This window comes from Mus musculus, chromosome 13 (assembly GCF_000001635.26).
Source record: "Mus musculus strain C57BL/6J chromosome 13, GRCm38.p6 C57BL/6J".
NCBI classification, from domain to species: domain Eukaryota; kingdom Metazoa; phylum Chordata; class Mammalia; order Rodentia; family Muridae; genus Mus; species Mus musculus.
In genome coordinates, this window is record NC_000079.6 from 59,046,466 (window position 1) to 59,059,494 (window position 13,029).

General features: G+C 45.8%; 1 protein-coding gene across 3 annotated transcripts in view; it reads left to right on the plus strand.

Annotated features, from left to right (window-relative positions):
• Nucleotides 1–13,029, plus strand: part of Ntrk2 (neurotrophic tyrosine kinase, receptor, type 2) — a 327,499-nt gene that overhangs the window by 239,994 nt on the left and 74,476 nt on the right. For all 3 annotated transcript variants that reach the window (NM_001282961.1, XM_006517149.4, NM_001025074.2), the window contains exon 15: nt 7,828–8,000. In NM_001282961.1, the coding sequence (NP_001269890.1) occupies nt 7,828–8,000 (173 nt within the window). The remainder of the gene's footprint in view (nt 1–7,827; nt 8,001–13,029) is intronic.

The following is a 13,029-nucleotide window of genomic DNA, read 5'->3' on the forward strand; positions in this document are numbered from 1 at the left end:
TGTGACTGATTATATGGTCAGTTTTGGAGAAGGTACCGTGAGGTGCTGAGAAGAAGGTATTTTCTTTTGCTTTAGGATGAAGTGTTCTATAAATATCTGTTAGATCCATTTGGTTCATAAATTCTGATAGTTTCGCTGTGTCTGTTTAGTTTCTGTTTCGATCTGTCCATTGCTGAGAGTGGGGTATTGAAGTCTCACACTATTATTGTATGGGGTGTGATGTGTGCTTTGAGTTTTAGTAAAGTTTCTTTTATGAATATGGTTGGCCTTGCATTTGGAGAATAGATGTTCAGAATGGAGAGCTCATCTTGATAGATTTTTTTTTCTTTGACCAGTATGAAGTGTCCTTCTTTATCTTTTTTGATAACTTTTGGTTGAAAGTTGATTTTATCCGATATTGGAATGGCTACTCCCTCTTGTTTCTTGGGATCATTTGCTTGGAAAATTATTTTCCAACCTTTTACTCTGAGGTAGTGTCTGTCTTTGTCACTAAGGTGCATTTCCTGTATGCAGCAAAATCTTGCTTTTCTGGTGTGATGGTGTATTCAGGACTTGCTATGGTGGGAGAATCGGATTCTGGTGATGCCATGTAACCTTGGTTTCTGTTGCTTCTGTTCTTCTACTTGCCTCCCACCATCTGATTATCTCTAGTGCTACCTGTCTTTGCCATATCTGACTGGAGCCTGTCCATCCTGTGATCCTGGTTGTGTCAGAACTCTTCAGAGTTCAGCTGTCTCTGGGATCCTGGGATCCTGAGATCCTGTGTGTGTCAGAGCTCCTGGGAGTCAAGCTGCCTTGGGACCCTGAGATCCTGGTGTGACCAAACTCCTGGGATTCTTTGATCCTGTGATCCTGTGATCCAGGCTTGTTAGAGCACCTGGGAGTGAAGCTTCTTCTGGGTGTTGTGGGACTGACTGTGGAATTAGTGCTCAAGGTTTGCTCTGGGAACCTCTGATCCTATGATCCTATGATCCTGGGCGTGTTAGAGCACCTAGGAGTAGAGCTTCCTCTGGGTGTTGTGGGACTGGCTGCAGAGTTCGAGCACAAGGTTTGCTCAGGACACTGGCCCAGACTGGAAGGAACTTGTGCCACGGGTTGGGCAGAGTTCCTAGGTGCCTGGGTCCCGCTGGTCCCAGTTACTTCTGGTGTTGGGAAAGATGTTGTGTTCTCCTCACCTCTGATCCTATGATCTTTGCTCCAGTGCACTAATAAGTTCTTCTTTCCTGTAAGAACCCCTTATGCACTCCAGTTGCTAAAGACCTCCACTAAGATATGTTTCTTAGTAGCTTTAATTATTAGCCCTTGATCAGACATAATTTTGCCTTGTTGGTTACTTTGGTGACTGTTTTCTGGGTGATCTCCAATTTAGTCATATGTTTTCAAAGGCATTAAAATCAAACTAGGATACAACAAACTCCAGCTTCTACACACACACACACACACACACACACACAAATAGACCCCAGAACTTCAGTTATTTTTCTCCAAAGAGAACTCCTCTGGCATCAAACACAGCCTGAGGATTCACTTCATACCTCTGTATCTCTTGGATGTATGAATTGAAATAGCCAGGCACCCTTTTAATTTACTGCTACATGATAGACTAACTCACAGTCAAGCTAAGCTCCATGCTGAGCCACCAGCTCCTTCATGTCTGGTGAACTGACTCCCAGTGACGTGCCAGTGTGTTCAGAGCCTGCACACACTTTGAGTTGGCCATACTGCGCTTAACTTCTGACTTCATCTCCCATTTGATGTTTATTTTTCTCTGACCATCTCTAAGCTTGTTTTCTGTCTCCAGAGGTCAATATTTCCTATTATGTAAGTTGATGTGACATGCAGGCATCAATTTTATCCCCCAGATCACAGAGTCTTTTAAAGCATGTGTGTTAGAACCTAATTCAATGCCTCTCTTTGTTACATTTGAGCCCCAATAGCCAGAGTCACTGAGAAAATAAAGATGGCAACCATCAACAACCTGGCCATGACTCTTGTGTTTGAGACTGTCACTTAGTACATGATTAAAGTTCTTTCAAAGGCCATCTACAGATGTTAGTAGGGTTGGCATATGTATTTGTATTATTGGTTTCTAGTACAGAGAGCACACTGTATAGTGGATGGTAACAGCTTTGTATAATTATTTGGCCTTTCCTTTCTATGGATCTCTGGGACCTACCTACTACACTTGGTCACTGGTAAGATTTTGTTTGTATTGAGTTCTTTCTTTCTCTGAGTTTACTAAACCGTGCCTCTCCAGAGTCTACCATGTGTGCAATTGATAGCAGCTTCCTTTACCTTTCCTTTAAAGAAGAACCTCTTATTTTCTTTTAAATCATGGTTAAGACTTGAATGTTTGGCTGGCTGTTGACTGTGGCAACCCTGTAAGAAAGGTGTCTCCCTAAATTTTATCTCAACTCTACACCTTTGAAGTGCCTTCTCATGTTCCCAAGACATGGCTTACCCTCTCAATAGGTTGCAGGGGTGGCTTTTGTAAAACAGTGCAGTTCCTAGCAGGATAATCTGAGCCACAAAAAAAAAAAAAATGTTTTCTGTTGGACCACACCCTGCTCTCCCATTGTCAGGCACTCTGCAGCCAGCCCAGCCTCCCATAACTGAGTACAATGACAATCAGACAAGGTATGGAGACAGAGGTGATATTTATAAACAGGTTTGATTATAAACAACTTTCCAAAATTCTGTGTTTGTTTTTCAACTAAAGCATCACAATTTAGAGTAACAACATTTAAAATGATAACTGGTGGCATAACTAGTTAGATAAGGTTATCGGTTAGATAAGGCAGGACTAGAAGATACCGGGAGAGTACAGGTTTTCTGTGAACAGTAGATCTTGACCCAAGGACCTTTGGCACATTAACCAAAAATCCCCATGACCCTCATGTTCAGCTTGGGATTGTCCTTGTTCCTCTTTGTGTTTCAAGCGTTGCAGTGAGCCTGGAAAAGGTCTGATTTGATCGAGTCTTTCCTTAAGCCACCCATGGCCTCGAAGACTCTCAGCATTTAGTGTGGCGAGGTGCACTGTCATACCCTCGTCCAGATAGGTCATCCCGATCCGGCTTCCCATTGCTTTGAAGTTTCTGCTTCATCCTTTGAAAGGAATTTCCATTGCCTCCTCTACCCCTCACTTGCATTTCACTTCACTGGTTTCACATTTCTGTGCTGAAAAAGAAGAAATAACACTGTAAGGCCGACAGGAGGAAGGGAACAGGAATGCATGGTGATTGAGCAAAGGAGTCAATCAAATGAGGCTGAAGTCCTGAGGACCAAGGACCGCCAACAGGTGAGCTGGGTTCCACACCCTGCTCTTCCATTGTCAGGAGTCTGCAGCCAGCCCAGCCTGCCATAACCGAGTACAATGACAATCAGACACAGTATGGAGACAGAGGTGATATTTATAAACAGGTTTGATGCAGAATCTTCTAGCTCCTGATTGCTGTCTGGCCCCGATTCTATCCCCACAAAAATCCTATCCTTTTTGCGCCAAAATTGCGATTTTGCCCAAGTCGTTACCTCCGTATTTTCTAAAATCTCTTAAAATAAAATTGAATCATAATTTCAAAGAAAGAGCCCACCGTGCAAAAATGGATGGGCACGCAGGAGGGTGCCAGGTTTGCAGGGTGCATTTGGTCCATGAATAGTAAAATCGTTTTTGGTTCCAAAAATGTGACTGAACTGCAATTTCTGACATTGCACTAAGAGTCCTCACTGGAGGCATGGAGATACTGGATGCTTATTAAAAAAATTATTGTCTCCCTGGTTGTTTCTCTCCCAGAGAAGATTCTGCCCTCCTCCTCTTGCTTCACTCTTCTTCTTCTTCTTCTTCTTCTTCTTCTTCTTCTTCTTCTTCTTCTTCTTCTTCTTCTTCTTCTTCTTCTTCTCCTTCTCCTTCTCCTTCTCCTTCTCCTTCTCCTTCTCCTTCTCCTTCTCCTTCTCCTTCTCCTTCTCCTTCTCCTTCTCCTTCTCCTTCTTTCTCCTTCTCCTCCTCCTCCTCCTCCTTTTTCTCCTTCTCCTCCTCTTCCTCCTCCTCTTTTTCCTTCTCCTCCTCCTCTTCCTCTTCCTCCTCTTCTTCTCTTCTTCTCTCCTCCCCCTCTCCCCTGTTCTCCCCTCCCTCCCCTTTCTGCTTTCCCCTCTTTTACTCTTTCCTTCCTCCTTTTCTCTCTCCTCCCTGTGAATCACTCTGTCTCTTGGTGTCTCTCTCTGTCTCTCTCTCTCTCTCTCTCTCTCTCTCTCTCTCTCTCTCTCTCTCTCTCTGTGTGTGTGTGTGTGTGTGTGTGTGTGCCTATCTGTGGCTACGTCTTTCTCTCTAGACTTCTCGAGTCAACAAGACATAATTAGAGCTTGCTCAGAAAGCTTTTCTGCAGGATTTGTCTTTGCCCTATGACAAACACCTAGAAGGCTGAGCCCCCTCTCTAGGCACATGATAAACACAAGGCTTTGGACACAAGCTTCCCTATTCATTGCAGCAGGCTCTGAATCAAAAGTCGAAGCCTCTGGGAGAGTATGGGACAAGCACTACACCTCCACACACGGCCTGATGTTCCCAGCAATTGGGCACTCAGATGATGACATCCGCAGAGGTGCCATTCTCCCGCTTTGAGTGGGTACCAATGGGTATCTGTGCACCTTTTATCTTTTGTAGACCCTTTTGAATGAGAAAACTGAACACAGGAGACCTGTTATTAGATTCAACTTACATCAATGTCCTTTAGACGAAGGATCCCGGGGAGCATCCTTCCATCACCTCTAAGAAGTGGAGAGTAAAACGAGGTCCCTAGAGGAGCAGGGTTTGGCCAGGATTTGAACCTGAGACTCTCAGTTCTAACCTAGAACCTCTTCTACCTGGGCACGATTGGAGCATTGCTAGAAGGAGGAAAGATACAGGGCGGGGTCTCTAGGACAGAGTGCATCGGGCAGCCCTCCCAACTTAAAAGCCAGCTTTATCTCCTGCTTGTTCCTCTTGGCCTCTCCTTTTCCACCCTTGTGTGGGCCAACATGATACCTTTTGAGAGGTCCACCTTTCGCTTCTGTTCCACACCCTGTAATCCCTACTGAGTGCAGACCTTGGGTTTCAGGGTTTTCTAGTTGCTTAACAGCTGCTGATAAGTTGGTGGGCACACAGACACAATACCCCAAGCCAAAATGTAAGACAGAGGCAAAGAATGTGAGGGTCTGTGTGTTTTCTCCGAGATCAAGGAAAGGGCCTGGCTGTGATGGCTCCTGCCTCTGTGACAGAAAGACAAAGATGTTGAGTCTGGACCCAGCTTGACAGTACCTGGAAGCAGAGGGGCTATGGCAAGCTCAGTTTCTCCTGATTTAGAGAAGCAGAGACCCACATCCCAGTTCTCGGCTAGCGTTCATTCCATAATCATGTGAGGAAGTGTGCTGTTTCCATGGTAATGACCATCAGAGATTTCTGGCCTCTCTGAGCACTCCATGATCCAAATCTTCTCCCATTTCCAGGCAGAGCCCATGGTGCTTGAGGGGACAGTGAAGGGCCACTTCACAATTTCCCCTAAGATGCCACTGTCTCTGGTCTAATGGAAGCAACACCTGTGATTTCTGTCTCCTCGAGTCGGGTCACAACTCCATGGAGAACACTAAGTGCTGACCCAGAGCTTTAGTTAGGGAAAGAGCCAGCTCTGGAGACATGGCCGCTGACAGCACTGCCTCCTTCTGCTGTTTCCCTGAGAAGACCTGGGGAGCCCAGATCCCCACTGACACTCCCTTGTGTTAACTGTGGCCCTTCAATGCAAACAACATTGAAAGCTAAGCCTGTGGTGGACTCCGTGGTGACACTGTGCTCTGGAGGCGCCTTGCACACAATGACTGACTCAGGGTTTCACTCAGTGCCATACAGGTTGGCCATGTAGCTAAGTCAGGCTTCTGTTGAGCTGGGACAGCAGAAAGCATGAGTCAGCCACCCTCCTCAGAGAGGCAAAGGACTGTTAGTGTTGGCGAGATGTATTAGTTCCCTAGGACTGCTGTCACGCAGGGACTCAAAACACACAAACCATCTCCCCACAGTCCAGAGTTGTTTTACTCAGCTATAGTGAAGGTATCAGCAGAACTGGTTCCTTCATGAAGTTCTAAGTCAGAGATAATTTTCAAAGCCTTCCTTGTAGCATCTTCTATGCTATCTAATTTCTTCCTGTCTTTGCACCTGACAAGAGCCTTTGTTAGGCACTGGGCTCACCCAAGCAATCCCAGCTCATCCCCACATATGGAGATCTGTGCTCTAATCATCTGCAGAATCCCTTTTAGTACGGACAGTAACATTTACACATTCTGGGGGTTGGGGTAGAGAATTGTTCAACCACACCCAAGAGAGCAGTCCAGGCAAAGGGGAGGATTTGTGCAGGGATGCAGAGGCAGCATCCATTGTTATCTGAGCAGCTGTAAACATCACATATGGTGGTCCTGGAACTGTAGCCTCAGGGGAACAATGCCCAGGGGTGGACAAGCAGAGACACAGGGAAACTGGTTCACATGGGGTGCCAGATTTATAGTTCATTATAGAAGTGTCATTTCTATGTGTTTGTTCATAATCACCTGGATCAAGATTAGGGTCTATGGCTGCTTTTCCTCTTATGATTCTGGAAGTTAAGTCTAAGGTTTTATAAGCACCCGGCAAGCTGTAACACACACTTCTCCATACTTTCTATCTCTAAACCTAAACTGTATGTACCACCAAGACCAGCTCAATATGTCTTCGTTTCTGCCACAGCCCTGGCTTAGTGACAATATGTGACAATGGAGTATACATATAGGACATTGGCTACAAGCAGATGACTAGGACTCCATGGGGCACATCACACGGGCTTCATGCTTCTTACCCTAGGCTGGACCCCATGATTGTCAGGTGGTTCTATCACCTCTTCATGCTCCCGAGCTTCCTACGAGGCTCTGTGCACCTCATCTGTACTCACCCTAGGTCCTGCTGGTTTTTGATCCTGACCATGTGACTGGCTGATCTTGCAGCTGAAGGGATGGGACGTTCCCAGTGTAGAGGGAACGAGCTGGAGAAAGCTTTCAGGGGGTGTCGCGTAAAGACGGAACATGATCCTGATTGCAGCTGGACACTGGGACTGCCAGGCCTCACCGTGCCCTTCCCTGTGCTCTTCAGAATTTATTAAAGAGTCGCATGAGCAGGGGCTGGAGGGATGGCTCAGTGGTTAAGACTGCAGCATAGTGCTCTTATGGAGGATTCAGGTTCAGTTCCCAGCAGCTACTTCGCGTGCCTAACAGCTACCTGTAACTCCAGTTCCATGGGGACCAGCACCTCTACCCTCTGTGGGAACCTATACATACACACACACACACACACACACACACACACACACACACAAACACACAAACACACAAACACACAGGGGTGCAAACGCACACATACATGCATGCACTTATTGCTCTATGCAAATACATCTACATAGATAAAATTAAGGAAAAGAAACATTTTCAAGGATTATCTGAGTAGAGAAGTGTGTATAGTACCACAGAAATGTCAACAGGCACTAGGAACTGACAGACACCGTGGTGACCAAGGGTAAGGAGGGTAAAGCCTGTAAGATAAGCTCCCTTGAAACTCAATGAGGATGCAGTTTAGGAGACTGCTCTGAAAGCTCCAGACCTTTGTGTACCCGTGAGGAAGAGACCTCACAAGCACAAATAATACTTCCTCAGGAATGATGGTGCTTCCTGACATTTTATGTAATTAATTAGATCCATGCTCATCCCTTCTAGAATTCTTAGGACTCACTGGTGGAATCCCTTATCCAAACAACTTTCTCTTTGATGTCTCCATTTTGACAGACGCTGAAGGACGCCAGCGACAATGCACGCAAGGACTTTCATCGGGAAGCTGAGCTGCTGACCAACCTCCAGCACGAGCACATTGTCAAGTTCTACGGTGTCTGTGTGGAGGGCGACCCACTCATCATGGTCTTTGAGTACATGAAGCACGGGGACCTCAACAAGTTCCTTAGGTACAGTGCGCGGGGAGGAGCCAACTTGAGCTTAGTGAGGGGGAGGAGCCAACCTGAGCTTAGTGAGGAGGAGGAGCCAACCTGGGCTTAGCGAGGGGGAGGAACCAACCTGGGTTTAGTGAGGGGGAGGAGCCAACCTGGGCTTAGAGAGGGGGAGGAACCAACCTGGGTTTAGTGAAGGGGAGGAGCCAACCTGGGCTTAGAGAGGGGGAGGAACCAACCTGGGTTTAGTGAGGGGGAGGAGCCAACCTGGGCTTAGAGAGGGGGGAGGAGCCAACCTGGGCTTAGTGAGGGGGAGGAGCCAACCTGGGCTTAGTGAGTGGGAGGAGCCAATTTGGGCTTGAGAAGAGGGCAAAAGGGTTGCTCAGATAACCAGGGCAAGGATGGGAAGTTCCTGGGAAAGGTGAAGGTAAGCTCAGGCCTTTCATTGGAGCATTCCTTGATGATGGTTGCACCCACACATGACACAGAAAGATAGAGGGAAAAGAAGAACGCGTTTCTCCTTCCTACAGACTGTGTGTCTGCAGGGTGGTATCGCTCTAGAAGCACATGAAGCTGGTGTTCAGCTCTGGCATATGTGAGTCGAGTGTTCTGCTGGTGACCAACTCAGTCATTAATAGGATCCCAAGAAGAGATGAGTTTGATAACATGACTTGGGCTGTTGATCACCTTGGCGTGGACCCCTGGTGGATGTCCCCATCCTGTGACTATCTAGAAAGAAGCATATAGGGAGTCATAGACACCACATGACATGGAAGAAAGCTAAGAATGTCTTCGTTTGCATCAGGCAGATAAGGAAATAAAAAATGGATCTTACATGTAAGGCATCAGGGTGGGGCACACTTGTCCCAGCATGGGCAAAAGAACATGGCTTCTCCTTCCTCCTCAGCAGGGTGTGGTTCTTGAGTGGGTCTTCAGCCCACCTTGCTCAGGAACACACACCCCCCCCCAGCCCTCAAGACTCTTAAGTCCTTTCTATGTGTTTCTTTCTTTAAACATCGGCTGGCATCTTTGAAGTATGAGCCTGTACATTCTGTGTATGCCAGTAGAGAATGAAAGCCTGGGAAAAACAAAATGAGAGGGTAGCAAACTGATAGCCTTCCCTTCCTGGCCTTCTATTCCCTGCCTGAGAAGGCAGTACAACGTCCATCCCAAGAATGAGTTTAGAGCGGACGTTATCGGAAATGTTTGCTCCCACAACCCACTAGTTCTGCCACCATTTTCTATTTCCTTTGGTTCAGGGATCTCAGATCCCAGTGAGTGACATCTTTTGTGTAATGGTCATACATAGTCCTCCCTGGCCTCTTCTCATGTCCCAGGCTGCTGCCTGGGGTGTTGCACAGAAGTCATCCCCAGACAGCTTCACGTGTTGCTGCAAGAGTCACACTGTGGGCTTAGGAATCAGTAAGTCCCAGGAACATACTGCTCAGTTCCTGCCTGGGCTGGACCTCTGCTGTCCCTACAGATGTGTATAGGAGGGGATGCCAGGTGAGACCAGGAACACATGGAAAATTCAAAGTATTGAGAGACAATCCTAACCCATTATCCTGTGTTAGCCAAGTTTTCATTGTGGGTAAAAGACAGGGTAATGCAGATTCCATACTTCATGTTGTCAGAGCTAAAGTAAAGAGAAGAGAAAACACCATCTCGGTTGAGGGCTATTGTTCATATGAAAAAAAATGTTTTCATCATTCCTCGGGCTTGTTTTTAATCCAAAAATGGCCCTTCTTAAATATTCTACCAAAATAAACCCACCTGCAATTATCTGCATGAAGTCATGTGCATCTGCATGTTAAGACTGTGGTGTATGTGTGTGTGTGTGTGTGTGTGTGTGTGAATGAGTATGTGAATGTAAGTACATATATCTGTGAGTGTATATTAGTGTATATATGTTTTGTGTGTAAATGAGAAGGTGTGTGGGAGTTTATGTGTGTGTTAGTGTGTGTATATGTACATGAATATGTGGGGGAAGCATGTATACATAAGTGTATGTGTGGCTATATGACTATGTGTAGATATGAGTGTACATGCTTATGTGTATGCATGTGTGCATGAATGCATTAAGTGTGTATGCATAAATGGTGTATTCAAGTGGGGGTCGTGTAAATGTATATGGGTGTGAGTGCAAATGCTGTGTGTGCATGTGTGTATGTGAATGTGTGAGATTGCATGTATACATGTGAGTGTGTATATGCATGTGTGTGCATGTATGTGAATGCATATATGTGTGTATACATGCATGTGAATGGGCATATGCATGTGTGTGTGCATTGTGCATGCATATGTGTGAATGTGTATGTATGCATGTGAGTGTGTACATGCATGTGTATGTATGTATACATGTGTGTATACATGTGTGGGTGTATTGTGCATGTATGTGTGTGTATGCTTGTAAGTATGTACAATGCATCTCATCCTTTGATTTTCTGACTCTCAGTCATGCCCCAGCGTCCCCATGGCCTTCTGAAGCCCTCCCTTGGCATCCTACACAGGGTGTGGAGCACTAAAAACCTCAGCCAACTTATTCCAGAATCTGCTAAACTCTGGAACAGGGTGGCTGCCAAGGAGCAGACCTCAGGTGCAGTGATGCATTGCAAGTACAGACTGTCCTCTTCCTGGGAGGAGACCTGGCCCGAGGCCGCCATGACAGATCTCCAAGCATCTTGGCAGAGCCTGACAAAGCCAGATGTCTTATGTCTCTTACCTTCTTATTCATGTAAGAACACATACCCCGAGCACAGTGTGGCCAGGTCTTACATCAGTGGAGTGGCCAAAGAGAAGGAAAATTGTATTTCAGGAGTTTCACAGTTTTTCCCTCTACAATCTCTCCAAAGTTCCCTTCTAATATGGAGAAGGGACGACGAGTAACTTTCAAGTAGTAACAGGTAATCGGTATTCAAATTTTCTAAGCATATAGATGTATTAATATATGAAAACCAAGTAGTAAAATTAAAAATTAATGATAAATTTATTACAACAACTACTACTACCACTCTTGTAGCACAGTTAAAGGAACTGAGTCATACAGCAGGTGCCAGAACTGAGACTCCCAACATGCCCTTTTCTTCCAGAGAGAGTGGCTGTGAACACCCTCAGAGGAGTATGATTTAAGCATGAACAGGGAGGCCATTGTATGAAGTGGATAAGCCTTAGTGGCCAGGGTTGGGTAACAATGGTTGGCGAAAATTAATTGCATATTTTAAAATAGCTATAGAGATGATGCTATTAATACAAGGGAAGATAGATATTTAAGTGAATGTATATCAATTATTTTGTTGTAATCTTACCTTATACATTCTACACATGCATTAAATACCACACTATATCCCATACATATGTATAACTGTCATGTGCCAATTGATTTTTATTTATGTGAAATTTAACAGGTAAACTCACTTTAATCTTTTAAAAAAAACCAAAAAACATGAGGAGGCTAGGATGCAGCTTGACAGTAAGATGTCTGTACAAGCCCTGAGTTTAGTCTCTAGCACTCACTGCACATTGAAACACTTAATAGAAAAGAGGTTTGAGTCATAGCGCCAGTTCAATGTGGAAAACTGCCAGCTTCAAGCCATGTCAGAGACCATCAGAGCAGCAAGGATTAGCACCTCCTGTAGATGCTGAAGACTGCTACTGGCTCCCCAACCCAGAACACTGGGGCACTTGGCACTTGTTAAGGAGCTCCCCCCTAGAAGAAGCAGCATGAGTTTTTGTTTTTCAAGAGATGCAGGAAGACCTGAACTCCATGCTCCTCTTAAGAGCTCATCCAGGAGGCTCACCCATTCTTCCCTTAATGGAGAGTCATCCACTCCAAGAAAGCAAAGGTGTGTAGAGGCTTCTATCAGGGAAAAGCTTTCTTGCCTTCTCAGAAGTGGGCAGGAAAATGACTGCTAGAGAGTGTGAGAGCCTTCCCCCATGCTCGGGGCTATAAAGAGCCCTGGTGTGGGGCTATGAGCTTTTTGTTTGTTTGTTTGTTTGTTTGTGGAGTAGGAGGCTGGTGCAGGCAGGAGTTTACAGAGGTGCCTTCTCGGGAGGGGTTTGGAATCACTGCTTCCTGCAGACACAGGAATCTCGTTTTTTTGTAGCTGGCACAGGCTATGGCTGACATTGGCCTACTTTGTTCATTCCCTGAATGCCTAAGTTTATCTTAGTCTCTTGGATTCCCTATGAGTTTAATGTATTTCTAGGTACTTTACCGAGGTTGAGATCTCGGCGAGGAATCTTCTGTGAGGTGGGAAGAACTTTGGCATTTTCAAGGAAAGGAAAGTTCCTATTTACCCCAAATCTTCATACCTCTCCGTTAAGGGCCCTGTTTTGGCAAAGTCCTGCCCCACGTTCTATAAAAATCCCCTCTTCCCTCCTTAGAAAGATCCTCAAGTCTTCCTCATGCTGATGCTCTTAGGAAAGTGCTCCCAGGATCTGGTTTGTAGAATAAGGAAACAGACCCAGAAAGTTATATAAATTGTGTTGGGACTGGATTCAAATTCAATCCCGACAGCCTGGGCTTTGGTTTCTGTGCCCTGTCTCATCTTCTCACCTCCAGAGATGTTTCTTCGGGCTGTTCCTGGGTGCTACAAAAGGCAGCTGAGACCTAAGGTCTCAGGAGAGGTGAAAACTGTTAAGACTTGCCTGCTATGAAACCAGGAAGTTCCTAGGGAATAGTTAAATTTCCCTAGGGAATAGTTAAATCTTGATATTCATCAACAGAGAGGGAACCAAAGGATCACCCAGCCTAATACCCCCCTTGTGCCTTTGACTAATGAGGAAATTACAGATTAAGTGAAGTTCAAACACTTCCCCAGATCAGGGTGTTAGATAGTGGTGGACTGGGACACGCCCCACGCCTCTGCCACTGCTCGCTCCCAGAGGAGGGGGTGGGGGAAGCCTGGTGGCAGCATGTTTTAGAAATGTAAAAGGAGAGCCCTTGTAGTCCGCAGCCTTGGGGGATAAAGGTGTACCTCGGGCGGGAACAGCTTACGGAAATAGGATCCAGGCTAAAAATGTTGGGTAATTCTGGCTCTCTCACTTT